Source organism: Macrotis lagotis, chromosome 7 (genome assembly GCF_037893015.1).
Source record: "Macrotis lagotis isolate mMagLag1 chromosome 7, bilby.v1.9.chrom.fasta, whole genome shotgun sequence".
Classification (NCBI taxonomy): domain Eukaryota; kingdom Metazoa; phylum Chordata; class Mammalia; order Peramelemorphia; family Peramelidae; genus Macrotis; species Macrotis lagotis.
In genome coordinates this window covers 118,235,245-118,259,656 of record NC_133664.1, presented here as the reverse complement: position 1 = coordinate 118,259,656, position 24,412 = coordinate 118,235,245, and the positions used below count along the sequence as shown (strand labels likewise).

General features: G+C 38.8%; 1 protein-coding gene across 2 annotated transcripts in view; it reads right to left on the bottom strand.

Annotated features, from left to right (window-relative positions):
* The window catches only part of PLXNA4 (plexin A4), a 610,123-nt gene that overhangs the window by 26,533 nt on the left and 559,178 nt on the right, over positions 1–24,412 (bottom strand). For both annotated transcript variants that reach the window (XM_074193668.1, XM_074193667.1), the window contains 4 exons: positions 11,449–11,552; positions 10,017–10,116; positions 8,194–8,384; positions 6,815–6,984 (listed from right to left, as the gene is read on the bottom strand). In XM_074193668.1, coding sequence (XP_074049769.1) covers positions 6,815–6,984; positions 8,194–8,384; positions 10,017–10,116; positions 11,449–11,552 — 565 coding nt within the window. The remainder of the gene's footprint in view (positions 1–6,814; positions 6,985–8,193; positions 8,385–10,016; positions 10,117–11,448; positions 11,553–24,412) is intronic.

The following is a 24,412-nucleotide window of genomic DNA, read 5'->3' as shown; positions in this document are numbered from 1 at the left end:
TTTCCTCATGTTTTAAATGCACTGTTTCTTCGCTCCAATCTCTTAAAATCCCATTTATTGTCTCCTTCAAGATTCAGCTCAAGCACAGTCTTCTAGATAAAAACATTTTTAGTTTTTCCTGATTCTAATTGCACCCTCACACCCCATTACTTTATCTATCTATCTATCTATCTATCTATCTATCTATGTATACACACACATATATTTGTAATGACTTATATGTATGCATGTTGTTTGCTTAATAGAATGTAAGTCCATTGAAGGCAAGGACTGGTTCCTTTTTTATCCCTAATCTAAGACTTGGGGTTCACTAAATGAATGGTGGATGATAATACAGTATGACTAAATTTCTAAAGATGGTTGAATTCCAATTTCCAAAAGATCCAAACAGCTCTTGGGAAGCCATTTCATTGCATCCAAAGCAGTTTCTGGTTGCTCAAGAAGACACCTTAAGAAAGCTCTCCCTATAATTACTAAATATTGGTCCCTTTTTTCTGGCCTTCTGAGACCCAGGGGAGAGAGTTGGGATGGTACTATACTATCCACCTGCTTTTCTCTTAGTTGCCTTTCTCCCTTTGCCACAGTAACGTTACTTCCTTCTGTTCTGTAGGGCAGCTATTGATAGATCATAAAAGTACTGAGGCCTCAGGGCTGGGAAAATTCACTATATCCACAGCAGGACTCTATACTGGTTTTGGATGTTTTTTCCTTTGCCTTGTTGTCTAGGTTGTTATTCTCACGGTTGGTAATAACAATGATCTTTTTATGTGTTTGGTCTTGGAACTTAAACTCCCTGAATTCAATTCAACTCAACAAATGTGATGTGTCTCTATTCTTTTGTGTCTCTCAGCAGCCCGTTCAACACTCAGCACACATATAACAAATGCTATAAATGCAGGAAAACAACATTGACATGGGATTATCAATCAATCAATCAATCAGCTTCTCTAAGGTCCATTCCAACTGTAAAATTCTATGTCTATAGTTCTAAATATTTGTAAAATGCCTAGTATCTGCCTGATCTCTAAGGGACCTGACCAGTGACATTCAAATATACCCATTCTAAGCCTGTTTAAAGGGGAAATGTCTAAGGAATGGAAGTAGCAGTGGCCATAGTGGCCCATGAAAATGTTTGTGAAATATGGAAAATTTCTGTAAGCATTCAGAGTGATAGTTGAGTGTCAGATAGATCATTCAGAACTTTTCTCTTGATCACTTGATATTAAGATATCACTATCTTCCTCATCAATCCAAATCAACAAGTATATATTAAGTACCACACTCATCCTATTATGAAAGAAGATGAGATGAGAATGGTTTTGGATTTCTTGTGAATAAAATTCCCTTTCAGTTTCTGCTATTGGACAGATCAAAGACCATCTAAGAAGAGTTAGGGATTCTGGTATTTGGTTCTTTGCTGCACTGATCGATGAGGGGTCACTTTGTATTGGTGTGCAGGACATGGTGGTGGTATTTCCTGCCTCTCTTCTTTTTAAATCAGTTTTGCTGACAGACAAATCAAACAAGGGAGCCACCGGTACCAGGGGCTCCTGCCTAATGAAACATTAGCATATTATTAACATTAGTGGAGGCACTAATCTCTGGCTGATTGCAGCCACTCAGACTAAATGAGCAGGAGGTTTATTTAAAAGAAAAAAGGTAGGGGGATGTGAAAGGGGGAGCAGGCTGAGGGGGTGAATTGTAGGGTTGGGAAAGGAATAAAAAAAGATCTCATTTCAATCAGAGGAAATGAATTCTGTCAATATGCAGACATCATAATTCCCAGACTGTTCTGCCCTCCTGCAACCCTCTCCATCCAGGACAATAAGTAATCTGAGACAGGGAAAGGGTCCTTTTGAATAGATAACCCAGACATTCTCACACTGGATGGGGGTGGGGGGATTACCCTGTGTACTCTCTGGGGCCTCAATCTGGACTATTGATATTTTTTGTGAGAACTTTTCCCTTCTTCCCAAAGACTGGGCTATTATCATCTATTCAATTGTGCCTAAAATTGAGTTTATCTAAACAGGTACAGAATGAAAATATTTCAAAAAGTTTAGGTAAAGCTATTTGGCAGACCTAGAACCTGATTGCAAAGGTGAGTTCTTGGTGAGGAAAATCCATCTATCCACAAAAGCCCTAGCAATATTCTGTTACTGATTGTCTTTAGAGAGTTGCCTAGGATATTAATAGGTAAGTATCTAGCCCAAGGTCACCCTGCTTTTTTGGATCAGAGGTTGGGTTTGAATCTAGATTTTCTGTATGTGGGTTATGCCAAACTGACTTTTAGAAGTGATCCATAATAGGTTATTGAGGTATGCTAGGCCTGCGCAGTTGGGCTATCCCTTAGTTCAGATGTTGGGGCTTAGATGGGGCAGCCACATTCTCCCCTCACTATGGCTTTTGGTGCTTCAGGCAGAGACAAAAAAGAATCCTAGTAGAATGCCCTTGAGAGAAGTTTTAATTTTTTTTCTTTCTATCCCCAGTACCTCAGGATACATACTTTAGGACACATACTTGTTTCACTGAATTAAACACTGATTTGAATTGATCTTGGTCTTACTCAGCAAGACATTTTGGGTGTGTGTAATTTAAATGGATTTCAGCAAGCAAGAAGGTCTAAAAGGACTCTAAGAACAGAGTTAAAGAAGTGATAATAATAAGAAAAAAAATCACATTTATACCATGCCATTTGAGTTGCAAACCACTTTCTTCACAAACCTAGAACTCAGAACATAGAATACAGAATCTAGAATACAGACCTATACTTGCTTGGGATTTCACTGGTAAAGGGAATTTCCAGATGAGGAAACGTATATTTTCCACACAGATTGGGTACCTTCCCTGCAACTGGCAGTCTTAGAGAGTTGCCTACAGGGAGTTAATTAAACTTCTCTTAGGCCAAGATGCATCAGAAAGAGAATCTGACTCCAAGCCCAGTTTTCCCTATGCTATGGTCCAGTGCTTCTCAGAACTCAGAGGACCCCGCATCAATTTTACACATTTTCAGATCCCTAAGGAGGATCATGGGGTGGGGGAAAAGAAAGTCACCTGGAATGAGTTAGATACAGCCTTGCCTCAGGCCTAGGGAAAATAGCAAGTCTGTAAAAGGCTTCCAGCAAGGAAATAAACAGGAAATTCAATTTTCAAAAGGCTTTGTTCTAGAGAAGTCTTTAAGGATTGTGCCAACTATTACAAAACTATGTATGAGCAGAAGAAAGAAGGTGTTTGGTTCTAACGGCAACTACTCAGGGCAGTGGATAGAGCTCTGCTCCTGATGTCAAGAAGACCTGAGTTCAAATTGGTTTCAGCTACATAACCCTGGACAAGTCTCTGAAGCTCATTTGCCTCAGTTTCTTTACCTGTCAAATGAACTGGCTAAGAAAAAGTCAATTTGCCAAGAAAATCATAAATAGGCTAACAAAAAGTTGGACACTCCTGAACGACAATAAACAGCACCATGAGAGGTAGGATTCATGGCTGTACCGGACTTCCTTGATCAAGTAGACTCTGCTCACTCTATAGAAGACCCTGCAACCTCACCAGTGCTTTGTAGGGAGGAGTTTTTGCAGTTTAGAGAGAATTTAGAAAAGGTCATTAGAAATGATACTTAGAAGGACATTGGTTTTCTTCAAGAATATGGTTCCGGTAGAATGGTGGGGACATTGTAGTCAGTGAGAAAATAGAGGTAGACTATTTTTAAGAAGTTGAGCAGTGAAAGGAAGGATGGGGTAAAAACAGCATCGGGATCAAGTCAAGCATTTGAAGGTAAGAAAAACTCAATTCATGTTTAAAGATATGGGGAAAGGATACAGTGGCAAAGGAGTGATCGAAGATGTTCATACATTGTCAGTACCTGATAGAGCATAAATGTTTGTCCCTCTCTCTTACCTTCTGACTTCCTCTAATAGCAATGCTTCTCTCTTCCTGCTGAGGCAATCATGCATCTTCCTCTGCTTTCCCAACCATATCTGCCTCACTTATCTCTATTTTCCATACCTGATGCTCCTACCTGAACCTCTCCTCTTATGCTATCCCCCCTCTCTGTATATACACACACACACACACACACACACACACACACACACACACACACACATATATATATACACACACACACACATATATATAATATCTATCTAATTTTTTTTGCAAGGCAATGGGGTTAAGTGACTTGCCCAAGGTCATACAGGTAGTTAATTATTAAGTGTCTGAGGCTGGATTTGAATTCAGGTCCTCCTGACTCTAGGACCAATGTTCTATCCAATGTACCACCTAGCTGCTCCTGTCCCACTATATTTTCATTATAATACATCCCTACTCTCCCCTTCCTTCACTCTTCTCAAATATACCACTTAATTTATAATTCCCACTATACCTTATAGGACCTCTTTTCATGTGTGCATCAATTCTACTCATTCTCAACAGATTCTTCATCTGATCACCTTAATTTAAACCTGAAATTTTCCAACTGACACCATGACTCTCCTTCTTTCTCCTATATTATCTATAACTTCTTCAACTTCTTTTTCTTCTTAAAGAGAAGACATGATCTTCCGCCTATTTTAGTGCCACCCTCCAGTGACCAGTAACTGAATTGGGTAGATTTCAGACACTATCTTGCTCCCCTATCAGCCCTTCCTGCAGGTCCCCAGGCACATAATACTTATTGAACCCAGGCTCATCCCAAGTCCACTTTTTCATCAGCTCCATCCTCCTGTGCCACATTTAGATATACTAAGTGACTTCCATTATGCCAATGAATTTTATTTACAATCTAATGACATTTAATTACACTACCTTTTCTATAACCTATGGTCTTTTTAGATTCACTGCCACCTTACTCTTTGATTTTAGCATCACACTTAGGAATTTCCTTGTTACCCCATTTCCTTCTCACTTTCTTATAAACAAAAAAATAAGTTTATGATCCATTAAACAGTTTGCTCTAATAGTACTTAGCCTTCTTTTAGACTTCTTTCTCCATGGTCATAACCTGAATTTCATTACTTATCATTGGCACTTCTTCACTGCTAAAATATTGAATTTGTTATTTTCTATCTACACCCCCCTTATCATCAACTTTTTCACATCTGAATGCCATCTAGGCCTACTTTTTGCATCATTTTGAACCACCAAAAAATCAGCGACTCTGATCTTTTTTGCTTCGTTCAATGTCCCTGGTGTCAGAGCATTACTGGAAAAAAATCAGGAAATTGTGACTGACTTGCACTATTACAAACTCATGAATCATGACCCCCCTCAGGACCCCTGTTGTTGCTTGGCAATTTTTTTCTTCTTTCTTATTGATTCCTATAGTATTTGCTCCTAATATTCTCCACTTTTCTTGCCCCCAATTCCAGCACTCCTTACTCATATTCACCTTTGTTTTTACTGCTAGAAAGTGGGGTTTGGAGAACAAGAATACTTTAGATTTACTTTTAGAGAGAGTGTTAAATTTTTCTCACTCAAGCTTCTTCTTTGATCAATTCTATGCTTCTTTCCGTTTTTCACCTCAAAAGCATTTGTCTCCTTTCATCTGCATCCTCTCAAACCTTCATTCAATGGAGAAGTTACTCCTCTTTTCTAATGTTTAACCCTATCACCTCTATTTTTTCTTTTAGAGGCTTTTCTTATTGATAACTTCTATTTTAATACCCCCTTCATTTCAGAATTATTTCCTCCACCTTACCTAGTGAGCCACCTGTATTTTCAATCCCATCCTTTCCCACCTCTTCTAGGGTCTTGATCTTCTAATCATTCCTCTCCTCTATAGCAACATTCATTTATTTAACAAACATTTATACTGGACCAGTTTTTGACAATGTAGGAATATCTTCAATCACTTCTTCACTACTCATTCCTTTCCCCTTGTCTATAAACATGAATTGAGTTTTCCTTACCTTGAAATTTCTTGACTTGATCCTGTACCTTAATTTCCTCCCCATCCTTCTTTTCACTGTTCAACTTCTTATAAATGGTCTACCTCCATTTTCTCAATGAGTACAGTGCCCTCACTACCATTAAAAGTGTACCCTTGAAGAATACCAATATCCTTCAAAGTATGATTTCTAATGGCCTCTTCTCAGTTTTCCTTGACCTCTCTAAGAAATTTAGACTGTTCTCATCTGCTACAAATTTTCTCCATCATAGTCTCTATGATGTAAAGCCATGAAGTCATCTTTTAGGGAAGGCCTGGCCTAACTGACCAAATAAGGACTCCTTGAACTAGAAACAAGAACCATTAGAGTAGATTTTACTGTGTTTGCCTGAATATCTACCATCTCTGTTCTTCATATTAAATATTTCCTGAATTATAATAGCCTTATGATACATACTATATGGCATGCATTATATAGTCAGTCACATGCCCTCAGAGTCTAAATCTGATACAAAGATGGTGCACAGACTTAAAGGGTTGATATCTTTTCAAAGGAAAGACAGGGCAAGGTAATGGAGGCATACGCAGTATTGCTTAGGTCTGGGTATCTTTAAAAACCTTAAGGTAATTAGTAGACTTCTATTTCAAGATAGGACTTGAGGGAAGGGAAGAAAATAGATTCTTGGATGGACAATTGTGAATTATTACATTTAGGGAATGAGGAAATGGATGTGACGATATGAGAAAAAAAGAGCAGAAAAGGCACTATAGAGGGAGAAAGACAGAAACAGAGAGAGAGAGAGAGACCTATCCATGAGGATGAAGACAGTGTAGTTGGTCCTCAGCCCATCTGGTTGGCACCTTTGGGGCTCTGATTGACAATCAGTTGAGCAATCTTCTCAGACTCTCCTGTTCACTCTGTTCACTCACCAATTGCTCTTCCAGGTGTGCCGGACATGGGGATCATGGATGCCATGCTTGTCTGCCTGTTCATCCAGGAAGTCAAACATGTACTTGATTGCAAGGGGCAAGGCAGATCCCCTATGAGCAGTGCTGAAGATGGTCTCAAAGAGGTCATCCACAAACTTCTGCAAAGTGCCCTGTTGGAACAGGGGTGAGGAAAAGGGAAGAGAGGAGAAACAAATGTCAACATGATTATATCCAAGGAGCTCTGAAGAAAAACAAGTAACAAGACTGAATAGATAAATAGATGAAGGGAGTAGGCATGGTTGCATAAATCTTAAGGTATTGGGGCAAAATTGGATAGAAAGGGAGAATGGCTTGGACCCCAAGCTGATGTTTCTTTTCACCTATCCCTTTGGAGGACTCAGAACATCTTATCCCTGGGGTTTATCTTCACAGGTTGCATGTGGACTGGTTTTAAAACACTAGTGTTGGGACATAAATGAATCTCCCTAGATCCACAATGGAATTGGTGTTATTCATGTATTTTTCTCAAATTCTAATGAATAACTCCTTTGGTCAGAATAGACAAACACAATTTGCTGGTTTAATTTGGGCATTATTTACACTTGCTAATGAATATTTGTTGGGGGGGGGGTTTGGTTGTTTTTTTTTTCATTCCATGATATAACCAGCCAGTCTATTGAACAAGTGAGTGCAGAGTCAGCCTCAGGAGCTCAGTATAGGCCTGAAGAACCTGGATTTTGATTCAGTTCAATTTGATTTAATTGATTTGATTCATTAATTTGATTAATTTGATTCAGGCTAATAGGAAAAGCCAATCAAGACCAGTAGTAATAACAATGCACATTTCTATTGTACTTCAGACATTTACAGATACTTTACTTAAAACAATGAAGTTCAAGTTGAGTTAAGGGATCATAGATTTAGAATGAATTTCAAAAAATCATCTAATTGAACCTCTTCATTTTAAACTTGTGAAAGTGAAGACTGGGGAAGTTAAGTGACTTGTAGAAGAGCCAGGATTTGAACGTTGGCCCTCTGACTCCAAATCCAGGGCTCCTTCCACTGAACTCCAGCCCTTCAAATATCATTTATTCCCTTTTTTACAGATGAGAAAACTGAGGTTCATGGTTGTGAAATGACTTGACTGTGGTCATAATAAGTAAATGAGAGGAAAAATATTTCCCCTAATAGGGACATCTGAGATTGATTGCCATTTGCTTCTCTAGGGTAAAGCTGAAGGATATGTAGGAGACATAAGTATGTGTGTTTGTGTGTGTGTGTGTGTGTGTGTGTGTGTGTCCAGAGATATAGGGTTACAGTGATCTCAACATAAAGAGAAGACACCTTCTTTGGTTCACCCCAGCCCCTAGTCTCCATACCTTGGTGGCCAGTAACCGGGTTAGGTAGATTTCAGACACCATCTTGCTTCCCCGGTCGCCCTCCTTTTGATCCCCATGCTCATGATTCTTCACGAGATGCCACATCTTGACCCCACTTTCCAGATCAGGTGTGATCATGGGTGTGCGGGAACGGAGGCTGTCAGGGCTCCCTGTGTACCGGATCATATTTTCTGACAACAAAAACACCTCAAACTTATGAGACTTCTTTGCTGCCGCTCTCTAGTTTCATCATTTCTTACTTTGTAGTGTGTGTGTTAATTCTGCTATTGCCTATAATCTGCTAGAAATTCTGAGGGTACAACCCCCTATAACTTTTATAATCCTGGGTCCTGTCTCTTTGCATTTATCCTTGTTCTTTTTCAATATTATTTTGGCTCATCTTATGACCCCTTTGTTGTTCTTCTGTTGTTTTAGTCAAGTCCAACTTTTTGTGACACCATTTGGGGTTTTCTTGCTAAAGATCTTGAAGTGATTTGTCATTTCCTTCTCCAGGTCATTTGCCAGATGAGTAAACTGAGGCAACAAGGTTAAGTAGCTTGCCCAGGATATGTGTCTGAGGCCAGATTTCATTTCAGAAAGATGAGTCTTCCTAACTCTAGGTCAAACAGTCTAACTATTGTACCACCTAGCTGACCCGAGTCCTTTAAGGCTATATCCTTCATACCTCAGAAGTCCTTTATCCATATGGCATCTAGTTTGAAACTTAGTGAGCATTTAAGAAACATTTCTTGAATACTCCCTCTGTGTTTGTTTATTACCTTCCCTCCATCTGTCTCTTTATCATCTCATGTCCTTCACCTACTTTAAGGAATGATTTGAAATATACTCCCTTAGGTTCCCTAGAGTAATATTACTTGGTCATATTCATTGTACTCCATTATTCCATGCCTTCTTAGTACTTAACAACAGCAACTCAACAACAATTGCTTTTCTCTTGCTTTTTCATTGCAAAATATTTTTGCATATATATGTCATTGCATTGCTGGAATCTCTTGATATAAGGTCATGGAAGCTTCTATTTTAGAGATGAGGAGGGTAAGTGTCATATATATATATATATATATATATATACACATAGTTACTATATGACTTATATAGTTATTATATATTAGGTATATTTCATATATAGTAGTTTTGGTGTTGTCTCCTCCATCAAAACATGAGTTTTTGCCTATTTCTGTTTCCCCAATGCTTACCACAGCCCTTACTTGGCACATGGTAAGAATTCTAATAAATGCCTATTGATTGACTAGTTGACTGACTTGCTTAAGAACACATAGCCAAATTCCGTGGCTGAGCCAAGATTCAGACCCACATCTTTCTCCTACTCCATGCCTATGTAGGCTGTGTATTTTTCTCACTCATTTCATAAGACTTTTCAAATTTAATTTCTCTATGTTCAGAATCTCTGATGAGATCATGAATGCCTCAAGAGCAATTAATTGTATCCCTGAACAAAAAGTGGAGGGCTCTATTCTTCTTTAAAACACCCCATTATCCTTTCTCCTCATTCCTCCTCTTCATCCCTCCACAATATTTCTCCTCATTGTCTGGCTTCACCCACAATTACTCTTGATTTTCTTGGATGGAAGTGCCTGCTAGGTCTCCTGCCTCCTCCTAAGAGTTACTGACTGCACCCAGTAATTATGTTCCTGTTCTTCAGTAGCCAGACTGAATGGCTCAGCTTGAGGTCTCTAGTTCTGGGGGCCTTGGATCTGCCAGTCACATTGGAGCCGTGCTGTCTTCATGACAACCCGTGCTCAGGGAAGCAGTCTCACCTCCTGGGGATGATGAGCCCTTACCGTATTTACTTGCTGACGTCCTGGAGACAGTGGAGTTATTCACTGCATTATAGGCTGTGACTTGCTTGGAGACTAAAGCTACTACTGAGCCATCTGGTACCTAAAGGGGAAAGGTGCTTGATTAGACTGGAATGGAAATGGCAGCCATGCCATGAAACCAAGTTGAATGGGATCATAGACAACAGAACTGGGAGGGACTTTAGAGAATGGGTAGTTTTCTTATTCACTACATTGGGGAGAATCAGGATCACAGTTTTGAAGTGAAACCCTCTAGTCAACACCCTTCATTTTGTTTAGTTGTTTTTCAGTGATGGTTGATTCTCTGTGACCCCATTTGGGATTTTCTTGGCAGAGATACTGGAGTGATTTGCCATTTCCTTCTCCAACTCATTTTATAGATGAGGAAACTGAGGCAAACAGGGTTAAGTGACTCATCCAGGGTCACACAGATAAGTGTCTGAGGCCATATTTGAACTCACAAAGACAAGTCTTCCTAATTCCAGGCTCAGCATGCTATTCATTGAAACAATTAGCTGTACCTCCTCTTCATTTTACAAATGAGATAAAAGAGGCCCAGTGACTTATCAGAGGTCACACAGTTAATAACTGAAAGATCTGTGATAGAAATCCTGTTCTGGGACTCCAAAATCATTTCTCTTTTCACTGTCTCTCTCAAATTAAGATGAAGATGCACTTTGAGTAACGGACAGTGATAACTTTTGGAAGTAATATGGAATAATGGAAGGAGCACTACATTTTGGACTCAAAAGGGATCTGGTCTGAGTCCAAACTCTGCTATTCACTATCTGTAAGATTTTAATCAGTTTCTGCCTATGTAAAATGAGAGACTTAGACTACATGAACTCAGAGGTCACAGGATCTGAGTTCAAATCCTGATTCTTCTACTTACTGTGACCTTGGGTGAGTTATTTTAATCTTTCTGGCAGGACTGGACTAAAGAGCCTTTGATGTTCCTTCACCTTTAAATCTGTGTCCAGTAGAATCAGAATTTTTCATTCAGAAATTGCTGAGGTTTACCCCTTTTAAGAGAGAGCCCTAGATTGCTATTCTCTGCTCATGCCATCTGAGACTGGTACCTTGCTGTAACATCTTTTGTTACTGTATTCCAAGATAGCCACTTCTGCCTAAAATCTCCAGATCCAGTTTGATTATTGAATAGATTTAGTACTTCTTTTGGGCTCCCAACCCAGACTCTGCAGAGAACTCAAGAACCTGATTTTTGGAAGTCTGATTCTTGAGGCCTAGGCTTCTTTGGGAGAACTCCTATGATCACTAAGAAAGAGTACCAGAAAAGGGAATTCTCAAGACCAGGACAGGTGCTGCTAACTATATGTCTAATCTCTACTGGATATCTTGATAGGTTCCACCATGGTGCCTCTTGAATCAATTGAACTCTTCTCTTCCTCCTTACCTGGTAATGGGCCAAAGTGTTGAGTCTCTTCCAATCATTCTCAATCTTGGTGGTGATGTCTTCATCCTGTAAGATCATCCTAGCCCCACTTCCTTGTCGCCACTCTGTTGGGGAAAGAGATGATTTTTCTGAGGGTACATAATGAAGGGAAGTGTTTCAAAGGGATCTGAGGTACATAATGGGAGTCTGGGGGACTCTCTCTCTCTCTCTCTCTCTCTCTCACACACACACACACACACACACACACACACACACTGGCATGTTGCTCATACACAGACAATTTAGGGATATCAACAGCACCACTACTGATGGCATAAGCAGTCATATCTTATAATCTCTCATGTTTCAAAGTTCCATTTATAGTTAGGGGACAGGATGGAAAGGCCACTGTTTAGAGTTGAAAGAAGTAGACTTGACTCCTAGCCCTGACACCAATTAAAAGTCTGGCTTCAGACATATTTTTCTAAATAATGGATTAAAATCTTTTGGTTTTATATCATCTAGATGTTTTGATTATCCCTGCCCATCTTGCTTCCCAGCATCTGTACCTTATAAGAAAGGATTTTTTTAAAAGAGAAAAATTGCTGAATACCAATTAATATATTGAAAAAAGTTTGATAACACATACAATGTTCTACATCTATGACTCCACATTCTCATACCAATTCTTTGGAACCAAGATTGTTCTTTTTACTTTAAATTCTGCTTTGAATGTTTTATTTTAGAAAGAAGTCTACCTATTCATTTATCCATCCATTTATCCATCCATTCATTTATTTATCTATCCATTGACAGCTATTTAAATACTCTTTGACTATAAACTCTTTGAGGATATAGATTGTTTCACTTTTGTCTTTGTATTCTTAGTCTTTAGTGGTTCATGACAGGGGCTTAATAAATGCTTACTAGTTAATTCTTTATCTTCTTTGTGCTTAATTCTTTTTCCTCTTTGTATTTCACTGAATATGCCCATAGGCTTCACATACACTGTGGCTTGGTTGCAAGGGCCTTCCTACTGTCCCTCATACACAGAATTCCTATTTTTGCCTCCATCTATATCTCACAGAATTCATGGTTTCCTTCAAGGAAGTCAAACACAATCTCCTCTATTAAGCCTTTCCTAACCTTCCACATCTTTAGTTTTAATCTTCTGTGTAACTGTAGAGGAATCTGTTGCCTTCTCTGACTAGACTGTAAGCTCTGGGAGAGCAGGGAATGTATTGTTTTTCTTCTTATTCCCAGGGGCTCACACACTAACACTAATACTAACACCTGGTATATATTAGTATTCAATTAATGCTTATTGATTGATTTCTCTTTTGTAACAGGAACAGAGATTTTGAACTGGAGGAGCATAATAGAAACCACCTAGTCTATCTCCCTCATTTTTTCCCATCATTTAAATTGTGTCTGACTTTCATAACCCTATTTGGGCTTTTCTTGGCAAAAATAATACTTTGCCATTTCCTACTCCAGCTCATTTGACAGATGAGGAAACTGAGGCAAACAGGACTGAATGACTTGCCCAGAGTCACACAGCTAACAAATATCTGAGACCGGATTTAACTGAGGTTTCCTGAGTCCACAGTGCCACCTGACTTCCCTAATTGAGTTCCAGAGGATAAAAGTGACTTGCTCAAGGTAACACAGATACTCATTGTAAGAGCTATGGGACCTCTTTATTCCAATAATGGCATAGCACTAATGGGCCAAGGTTATAACTGCTTATTTGGCCTGCACCCCTAACTAATCCTAACAAGAATGCCTTTGGCTACCATTGATACCAGGTGTGCCTACCTCAGCATGACTCACCCTCCCTCTTGGGAAGAAAGCTCCATCTGCAAGTGTTCTTGATAATGAGTCAGAATTGTTACCTTTAAGTATAAAACTCTGCACATTATTATGATATGAAGCCAGCATCTGCATCCCCACAGTCACACTGTCTGCACAAACACCTATATTGATGAATCACACATGGAACACCATGTCCATGAACTACATGCCAGAGACATCTGTAAGTACACAAGGTACAGTCCAATTGAAGTCATAGATATGTGCATTCCAGTCTTTGACAGAAGCACATGGAAATCCATTTGTTACCCAGATGGATACAAACCACAGGAGAGCACACATGAGCACATGCACACACATACACACACATACACATGCATCAGAATAGCCTTTTAGATCCTAGCACAATACACATTCCAGTCAAGTGACCAGAGAAATATGGCTTCCAGACCTACCCCATTCCTAAACAGATGCAGTTACTTTCATACTTTGGAAGAACAAGGTGCTTTTCAGAGTGCATTATGGTAATGGAAATAATGACTCAAGTGATTAATCCTAGTGCTGTTATAGATTCAGCCCATAGCCCCAAGGGATCCATTTCCTGATTCACAGCCTCATTTTCCCTATTGTCAGAGCAGGGATGTGGATATTCTACTTTTCCCTGCCTTGGGCTACAGTTGTCACATTTAGGGTATTTATAGGGGTCTTGTCCCACCACCTCTCTGCCTTCTATTACCTTTGTGTTGACAACACCTAAGATCCACTACCTGGCCCCAAGCTTCAGACTTGTATTTCAAACTGGCTACCAGACATCTTTGCCTTCTGTTTCTGTTAATGAAACCATCATTCTCCTAGTCATCCAGGCTCAAAGGCTCAGAGTCATAGAATTTAGAGTGGGAAGGTCATCAAAACCAAGGCTCAAAGGAAAGACAAGAAGGGAAATGACTTGTACAGAGTCACCCAGTCAGCTAGCTAATACCTGTGACTGAAACCTGGCTCCTCTGATTTCCAATACAGTCAGCAATCTTCCTATTGTACTACATTGCCATTTAGTAGAATGTCCTCATTTTATAGGAATGAAAAAAAAAAAGAATCCTAGCCAGCAGAAGAGCCATGCTCAATGTCATAATGTCCAGTTAGCTGAGATATCCTGACCTCCAGGCCAGGGCTCTTTCTGAATGAAAATACCAAAAGTACAAATACATACCTCAAACAACTACTGAACATCCTCAATGGGTTTAGCATCATCTACTTAGAAATTTTCTTTCCAATCTCCACTGAGGCTCAAAATACCATAATAACAATTTTTCACATGAGTCCTTCTCCCCCTGCCACCCAAAACCCCAAGACATAAGTAGATGTAGGGTCAGTCATTGGCTCTAGTCAATACACTCTCTTTGAAGCACCTGTTCTTTATCTTCCCTCATAAAATACTTTGTGTCATAGGATTGAAAAGAGCCAACATTGTTATAGTAGATTTATGGCTGTTCCTATGGGCTGTAATGGGCTATATTTCTAAGTGTGGCAGAGTCAGATTGAAATTTAATTGAAAAATATTTATCAAAATAAATACAAATGCAATAGAACATTCAGTAATTTTTCAGTTTGTGGCCCCATTTGAGATTTTCTTGGCAAAGATTCTTAAGTAATTTGCCATTTCTTTCTCTAGCTCATTTTACTAATGAAGAAATAAAGACTAATAGAGTTAAGTGCCTTTCCCAGGGATACACAGCTAGTAAGTGTCTGAGGAAAGATTTGAACTCAGGAACTCCCAGCCTGGAATTCTATCCGCTGTGCCACCTAGCTTTCAAACATAGATAATGCTAATATGTCCTTTTCTAAGTCAACATGTAATTTCTAAGTCAAGTACAACACCACCCAACTCAAATAAATCATACATAACAATCCCTGTGAATCAACAGAAAAACCACATTTGCAAATTTCTTTCTTCTTCCTTTCTTCATTCCTCCCTCCCTCCTTCCCTTTCCCCTTTCCCTTCCCTGTCCCCCTTTTCCCTTTCTCCTCTCCTCTCCTTTTCCTTTCCCTTTCCCCTTTCCTTTCCCTTTCCCCTTTCCTCTTCCTTTTCCCTTTCCCCTTCCCCTTCCCCTTCCCCCTTTCCATTGATAAAGAAAATTCTTTGCCAGGAACTCCCTACATTAATAAAATCATAGCTGGTTAAAAAAAAACTCCTCAGATAATATATTTAGAGATATTAAGGAGCTCCGAGGCCATCCCATCCAGCCAGGAAACTAAGGGTCAAGAAAAATTTAGTGACTTGCAAAAGGTCACCTAGGGAGCATTTGCTCTGCACTTGGCCTCATGGCTATTTGTAGTCTATATAAATGAGACCATATAGAATAGAAGCAATGTCTTAATGTGAAAAATTCACTAGACTCAGAATCTTAAAAGCTGGCTTTCCGTTTCTGTCCTCACCTGGAACCTGAGAAAGTCAGAAAATTTCCTTAAGTCTCAGGTTCCTTATATTTAAACTCAATATAACACTGGTGTTACCTCATACAATTGAGAAGAATATGCTTTATAAGTCTGAAAGGATTATATAAATGCATATTATATTATATGCAATTCAAAATAGTAATTTATTTTTAGTTTATTAAAAATACAAATACATAAGAACAAAGTAGTTGAGCACAAATACACAAACACATATATACACACACATACATGTGTGTATATGTATATTTAAATATATTTGTAGGGAGATACATAAGAGTAACATATTGGATAGAAAGAATTCTGGGCCTGCACTCAGGAAGATGTGAGTTCAAATAGGACTTCTATGCCTTTATTAGCTTTGTGATTCTGAGCAAGTGATTTAAAATCAGTTACCTCATCTTTAAAATGGGGATAATAAATAACAACACATTCCACCCAAGATCAAGTGAAATAATATTTCACAATGCTTAAAACACTATATAAATATTAGATATATTATTATGATATCATTTCTCTGAACTAGATTGCAAACTCTGTGAGGCCAGGAATCTCAACTAATTTATTTATTTGTTCCTCCAAAGTATCTATCACAAATCCCTACATATAATGAATTCAATACATATTTTTTGTACTAAATTTGATTGATTTTCCATTGCTTCTATAGTAATCTAAATTCTCCCTAACTCTTGCCTAGACTATTGCGATAGTTTCCTTATTGGTCTTATTATTTTTTCTCATTTTCCATTCCATCCTATGTTACTTGCCAGACTAATTTTCCTAATGGATAGTTCTGATCATTTCACTCCAATGTTCAAAAGATTTGACTACTAAATAAAGTCTAAACTGAATAAAGTCTCAAATCTGGAGATCCTTACATTCAAAGTCTTAATAATCAGATTACAATTTACCTTTCTTTCTTTCTATATTCCTAAAATGCATACTTGCCAGTGCCTGTTGCTTATGCTTCTCATTATAGAATCCTTCCCCTTTCTCTATTCAGCCTTGGAGATTCAGTTCTGATGCCATAGCCTCTGTCGTCTCAGCCAAAAGTCATTTCTGTCTCTCTTTAGCACCTTCACTGCCCTCTTAAAAACCCCATATTCTATTTTCTATTATGGTTATTTGTGTATCTCTGTCACTACAGTACAAGTTCCTTGAAGGCTGAGAACACATTTTTATTCATCCTTGTATCTCTCCCATTGCTTAAAACAGTATTTTGTACATAATTGGGACTTGATAAATATTTGTTGACTTGTACATTGACCACTGCCCTTGTCTGTGAAAAGCTCAAAACACATTGTGAATCTGAGAGAGAATAGCCAGGACTTCCATCCCCATCAAACACATTGGTTAACTCACAAATGGATGGAAAGTGACTTTCCCATGTTACAAAGCAAATCAATGGCATATGTACAATTAGAATCTGGGTCTTCTGCATCTCCTTCTCCTCAAACTCCACTCTGTGGTACCTTTTTGCCATTTCCTTTAGAGAGTGCTATAATAATGAAATTGTAAAATGACATCCGTGCTCAATGGACTGGATGGAAAGCCTCAATGGGTCATTAGGGACTACTCATCACTTAGCCTTGTGGATGGTAAAGCTGTGGGAATTGATTGCGGTCATTAGGGTGTTAGGTCAGCTGGTATGATAAGGAAAAGGAGAGAACTGACTACACAGAAACAGCTGGTTATCATTATCATTTTTAAAAACCCCATAAAAACTAATGAGAAGGAGGAAAAAAATTAGTCCAAAGTTGCCTATGAATGTTACAGCAAGGGCAATGGGGGTCAAAATTTTGCCCCAAGAACCCCTCATCTTATATTGGTGAACTACCACAGATGGTATTGTATATTGAAAAAGTCTACCCCTTAATTCCCCCATTTGCCAAAAAAAGATATGAATGTATCAAGAATTTGAAGAAATATTGTAGCAAGGAGCATGGGAAATCTGGATTCTAGTTCTAGCTATGCTACTTACTCATTTTATGACTTATGTCACTTCTTTGTATCTTTCTTTTCTCATCTGTAAAATGAAGGGGTAGAACAGATGATCTTTGAGGTCCTTCTTAATCCATGACCTCTAAAAACAGTAGTGTCCTGGTCTTCTTCAAGAATGAAAGACATACAGCAACCTCTTTAAAAGGCCAAAGTCTCCCACTGCATCTAGGATCATCTCTAGTCATCCTAATCCTTATCTGGCCACTAGATCCAGGGAGAAAGTGAGACTGGTGACTTTGAATTGAGCACTCCCCCTTATTTAAATCCAATTCTCTTGCATATCATGGCATCACGTCCCAGAAGTCATAATCACTTTTTGAGAACCAAGGACACACAACACTAATGATAACATACTCATAGAAATGGATCCCTGTGACTACAGGTTGCTTTGACATATAAATTACCATTATTTATATTTTATTGCATTTTATTTATTTAGTTAAATATTTCCCAATTAGGTTTTAATCTGGTTTCTGACACTCTGGGTTTTATGGACCATGAGTATGTTATTTTTGTCTAAGACCCTTCCCAGCTCTAATGTGCTACAATTATAAAGTTCCTATTAGAACAATCTGGTGAAATCTAAAGGACTTTGAAACATATGCCCAAGAGTCTGAGAGGTGACCTTGGCACTTGTCCACGGAAGGAATCATGGCCCTCGTCTCTGTTACTCTTGACTATTCAGTGGCCTGAGATGATGATACCATGGTGGTGCTGTTTCATGGCTAGAGCCCAACACTGTTGGAAGCTCATTACCTTCCATTAAAATGGCAACAGGGCTGGCTGTAGTTAGATATGGAAAGTGCCAGGCTAGGGGGATTCCCTTTAGGTGGGCAGCTGCCCCTTCTCTGTTTGATCAATGTCATGACAGTAAATCTCAGCAGGACTTGGAGGAAATCCATGTGGCTTGGTGGACTAAGCTGCCATGTGTAGTGCTTAGGGGGTACTGAATTCTAATCCTGGTTGTCCTGTTAAAATGCTAAGCAAGGAAACAAGAATCAAGCAAGTGCATCCAATTCATTTCCTGGAAAAAAAAATTGGCTGACTTGTTCTTCAATAGGTTATGATGAAATGAAAAAAATAACTTTTGTACATTAAAATAATGCTGTAGATTTAAGTATCTGTGACTCGACTTTTTTCCCTCCAGTGTTCAGGACAGATTTACACTGAAATTGCCCACCCTTCTAGTCCTTATGATCCATGGCAAGGAGACAGATGGATAGAATTAGAGGTGCAATCTGTGGAACAGAGCCTACCTAAATTACTTGATAGGTGAATCAAAGCAATAATCTTGGTCAATGAGGTACTCTAACCAATGAAGCTAGCCAGCCACAAACTCACAAAAGGGCAGTTATCTGAAGTATTCAATAACACCCTTGATATTTGCTTTCTAAGTAGGTCAAAGCTTTTTCATTGGCTCTTTCCTGGGTGGATTTTCTTTTTCCATTAAAATGGAATGAGTTTTCCATTTTACCACTGGGGAAAATGTGTGGGGAAAGGTGGAGTCATTGAATGTTCATGATACAAGAGTCCTTAGAGGATTCAATTCCTTCATTTCACAGGTGAGGAAACCAAAAGAATGAAATGACTGGTTCAAAGTCACACAGCAAACTAAAGAATGAATCATCTATCACCAAGATTTTCTTATTCTTCAGCATCCAGTCTGATGGTCATACCTTTGCCCATTCTCCTAAACATTATTTCTTCCTATCTTTACAGGGTATCATGTTCTGAAGCATGGGACCTAACTTGAGCCTGGGACACTGGATGCAATGACTTCTTGAGTATGAGAGTTTAGTAGTCAGTAATTTGAAAAAAAAATCAGTTCCTGCTGGTGAGATTGGCAACTAATTTTTCCATTATTTCTTTTCTTTATTTTTTGTTTTTTGCAAGGCAATGAATGGGGTTAAGTGACTTGCCCAAAGGTCACACCTAAGTAAGCATCAAGTATCTGAGACAGATTTGAACTCAGGTCCTTCTGACTTGAGGGCTAGTGTTATATTCACTGAACGACTTAAGCTGCCTCATAATTTTTCCATTCTTTAAATTAGAACTAGATGTTCAAATGAAACAAGCAAGATATGAGTGAAAAATGAACACTTGGGGTGGACAGTGAGGAGACAGAGTAGGATTTATGATTCATGATTTATCCTGTGTCCAGGTTCCTTTAGAAAATTTAATGGAGAAGGTATGGAAACAAGTATAAATCTGTAGATTTGGAGTCAAAGGACATGGGTTCAAATCCCACCTCCAACACTAAATTAGCTATATGACTCTGGGTAAGTCTTTTAACTTTATGCCTCGATTTCCTCATCTATAAGATGAAGACACCAGAAAGGGTATTCTCTGAGGTTCCAATTCTTGTTCTAAGTCTAGAATCCTAAGGGTAAGGGGATAGTAGCCCACACTAATCTCCTAGAATTTGATAAGATGAATACAGTCATTTCAAGCATTTCACTTTGTAAAGGGTCTGAGAGACTCCAAAGAAATACATTATGTGATTTTCACAGAGCATTTAAAATTTAGCATTTTGGAACTGAGAAACAACAGTGGGAGGGAAGCTTATGCTTGGGCTTAAAAACACCCGAGATCAAGTTCTGTCTTGACTATGGAGTCATTGGTGAGTCACTTTCACTCTCAATGCCTATAGATAACTCTTGGAACCTATGTATTACAGTAGTCAAGGAGTTTTATGAGAGTGAGAGAGTTAATTCCTTATAAATAGAATAGCCAGATCTATGATTTCACTAGAATAGGGTACTCTCAAATGGGAAAACTCACTCAAAAAGTACAAGTAGCTACTTTCTCTGCAACATAGAATCTTAACTTGCTGGATTTGGAGTTAGGAAGGTCTGAAATCAAATATGACCTCAAATATTTACTAACTGTGGGACCCTGAGCAAATCACTTAACTTCATTTTCCTCATCTATAAAATAGGAATAATAATAATAATAATAACAATAATAATACCTACCTCCCAAGGTAAAGATAAAAATAAAATCATATTTATAAAATATTTTTCAAACTTTAAGATGCTGTCCAAATTCTTTCTATTATTATTATTATTAATTATTATTTCTATCATTGAGTTGATTAGAGCACTTGCTGAGGCAGACACAGCCATCCTATATAGTAGGGAAGCACTTGTGCCCAAGTCTCATTGACTTTGCAGATGATTCTCTATTCTTCCTCCTGAATAGATCTCTACAAAACAATCTCTGCTTCTTTAATATTTTGTGAGTAGCAGTGGATGCTCAGGAGCTGTCCATCGATCTGCTTTCTCTCACTCTGGATATCAGACAAACCTGCCTCCCTTTCCCCAGTGAACTGCATTCTTAATAATGGCTTTATGGCAGATCTGTGGTCAAATCATCATGGGTATCATGCTCCAACCTGTACTGACCCTGACGGAATAGAGGAACGAAACTTTGCTGTTTATTCCTCTGAACCAGTGCTAACAACCCTTGGGACATATGGCTGCCGAGAGAAGCTCAAGGGCATCATTGGACATGTGCTGCAGGGGTATACAGGAGGTGGCAAGAAAAATAGTGTGAATAGCTTTTGTGAAAACTGGAAAAGTTACTGGCGGAGTGATGATGGGTCAGCAACACAATCTTCAGAGCTGAAGGACAGCACATCCTATCCTATCCCCTCCCTCTCTGCATGTGTATAACTTGTTTAATTAGCCTTATGGGGCCCTTAGGCAAGTACTGTGTCTAATTTTATGCTCCGTGTGTTGTTGGTGTTCAACATATGCTTAATTATCATAACAGTAATGATAATAAATAGAACCCAGGTCTCCCAATTCCCAGTCCAGGTCTCCCTTTACCAAATGAGTTCCCCATGATTTTTTGGCTAATTCTAAATAGAAACCCCTCTTCTTGGTCAGCTATGTGAATTGTGGGAGAAAGCCCCAGTGATTTTGCTCAGGGTCAGGGGCGACTTGATGAATGTCACCTGGCAAAGGGTCATTCCTCAAGTCTGAGGCCTTGGAAGAGCTGTTGTGATAGCCTGGCAGAACCTGCCAAGAGCAGGTGGGGCAGAGGCATTCAATTCAAAGATGTCCCAAGGCATCAATTATTAGGAAATCAGGGTGACTTCCCCCGAAACTCTCTTTGCAGGTTATCAGAGAGGGCCTATTCTTCTTAGTTGGAAGAATCTCTATGGGATGAGAAACAGTGGGGGGGGCAGAGTGAGAGAAAAAACTGAAGGCTTGGAGTCTATCTGTGGGTTCCTAGCTCCATTAGGTGAGGTTTTTTTTTTTTTTTTTTTGCCTTATGGGCTTCCATTTCCAGTTTTCTCCTCACCATGCCTCCTATACAGTTTTGTATCATCCTTCCCTAGTTGCATGTAAGCTTCCTGAGGGCAGGCATGATCTTACTTACTTGTCTTTGTGTTCCCAGCACTTCAATCAATGTTTGATATGTAGTGAGCATCTGATAAATGTTCTATCTAGATATAAACTTTGAATTTGAATCCTGACTTAGACTTCTATTAGCTCTACAACTTTTTCTGATGTAAGATAAGGATATTGACCTATCTCACGGGTTTTCTTGGTTCTTTCAAAGAAAGTAATTTGTAAACTTTAAAGTCCCTCCGAATGTGAATTATTGTTATTGTCATGGTGATGGTAATGATGATGATGATGATGACCATGCCATCAAGCCTAAATGAATGGGGGCATAGAATTTTAGAAAGAACATTGAATTTGGAGTCAGAAAATCTGGATTTTGACACAGGGTTTTAGGTTTTGGACTATCTAAATGACCTCTGACTAATTATTTCAACTTTGAGCCTCAGTTTCCTCAATACTAGAGTGAGCAGGTTTGAAAAGATGATTCATGTGATGTCTTTCAGCTCTCTCTATAAATATTTTCTGAAAAATCACTAGGGAGAACTCTGGTCTATTGAGTTCTCAAGTTCACCTATACCCATCTCTGACCCTCATTGCATAGATGACCTGAGACCAATACTGGCTCAGATGCTTTATGACATCCATTCCAGTAGTTACTGAAGTGTTAGACAACCCATTCTTTGCATCACACTCAACTTCTTCCCTGGGTTTGCAGGCCACTTTCATCTCTGCATCCATCAAAGGAACCTTTTTAATTCCTTTTGCCTGTGAGAGCAATAGCATCCTTCCTTTTCCCCAAATAACAACCATCTTAATTTCTTTAGAATTTACTGCCCACAGAAGTATTCTTTAATTTGTGGGAATGGAGAGACCATTCCAATCTTTGCAAGGGATTTTTTTTAAAAAAGGAAGGTGATAGAAGTCAAAAAAGGAAAAGAAAAGTTCTCATATGACATTGCTTTCTGAGGAAGTAACTTTGGACAGACCAGGAACTTCATTTCTAAAATGACTTATAGAATCATAAGGCAGTAAGGTAACTTAGAGACCATCTAATCAATTATACCCTTTCATAAGAGGTATATGTTATAAGGAGCATGTATTATAGGTAAGCAGAATAAGAAGATAGGATTCTGTCTCTCTCTCTGTCTCTCTCTGTCTCTCTCTCTCTGTCACACACACACACACACACACACACACACACACACACACACACACACACACACACACACAAACACACCATTTCACTGGGACCTTCTTCCCTTCTCTCCCTCTATCAGTCTGGATCTCTCATTATCTCTATAGGGAACTCTCTTCATGGAATCTCCCTCCATTGAAACACACTGGCAATTCCCAGGTTACCTAATGGGAGTGAATTGTTTGAAGGTGCTAAGAAATTAAATGATTCAGTAGAGGTAAGAGGAAACACTTGGACCTAGCTCACCTAACTCCTGACCAATTTATTCATTAATCCATGAAATGAGATGTGATTGGTCAATTTATTTTGGTTGATAAAAAATAAAAGTCACAAACTGGACCCTAAAGAAAGCTTTCAACTAAACTAAATTTTCAACTAAGTTTTGGAAACAAAATAGAATCATTCAATTGTGAAACTGAGTTCCACACAACTAATGTTATTTAAATGCCTTTAATTTTAATGATAGATGACTCCTGGGGAGGGAGGGTAGTCCCTCTTCAGATGCAGATCTAATCTATTATGTAATTTAGCCTCACTGGTTAAATGACTTACCCAGGGTCACACAACCAGTTTATTTCAGAAGCTGGGTAAATATAGGTCTTCTTGATTCTGAGATTGACTTTCTATCTAATACACCATATTGTCTTCCCCAAATTGAAAATCATCTAAATTGCTTTTTTATTCTTAAAATGGACAACACAAAGTATCCTTTTTAAAATAACATCTTACTCCATGATATGTAAAAACAATTTTGAATATTTTTAAAGTTTTGAGTTCTGAATTCTATCGCTTCTTTCTGCCTCACCCCCCTTCCAAGATTATAAGCAATTTGATATAGGTTAGACCTGTACAATCAACATAATGTATTCTTAAAGTGTTGATCAGCTGCCAGACATGGGACCCCACTTGGGACAAAACTGTCTAGAGAGACTAATAACTCTTAATCCCTTGGCCAGAGTTCCTGGACCTCTCTGTGTTAGGGCAGGGAAGAGTTAAAAGGGAAAGTGGTGGGCTGCTTTGGAAAAAGAGGGAAGGTGACCCCAGCATTCATATGCATGTTACTAAATGAAAATTGCTAGCTTTGGCCTCTGCTGCTACTGGCTGCCCAGCCTCCTGGCGCCCAGCTCCTGGCTCCAAGCACAAAGGACAGACACACTCACAATCCAATTTG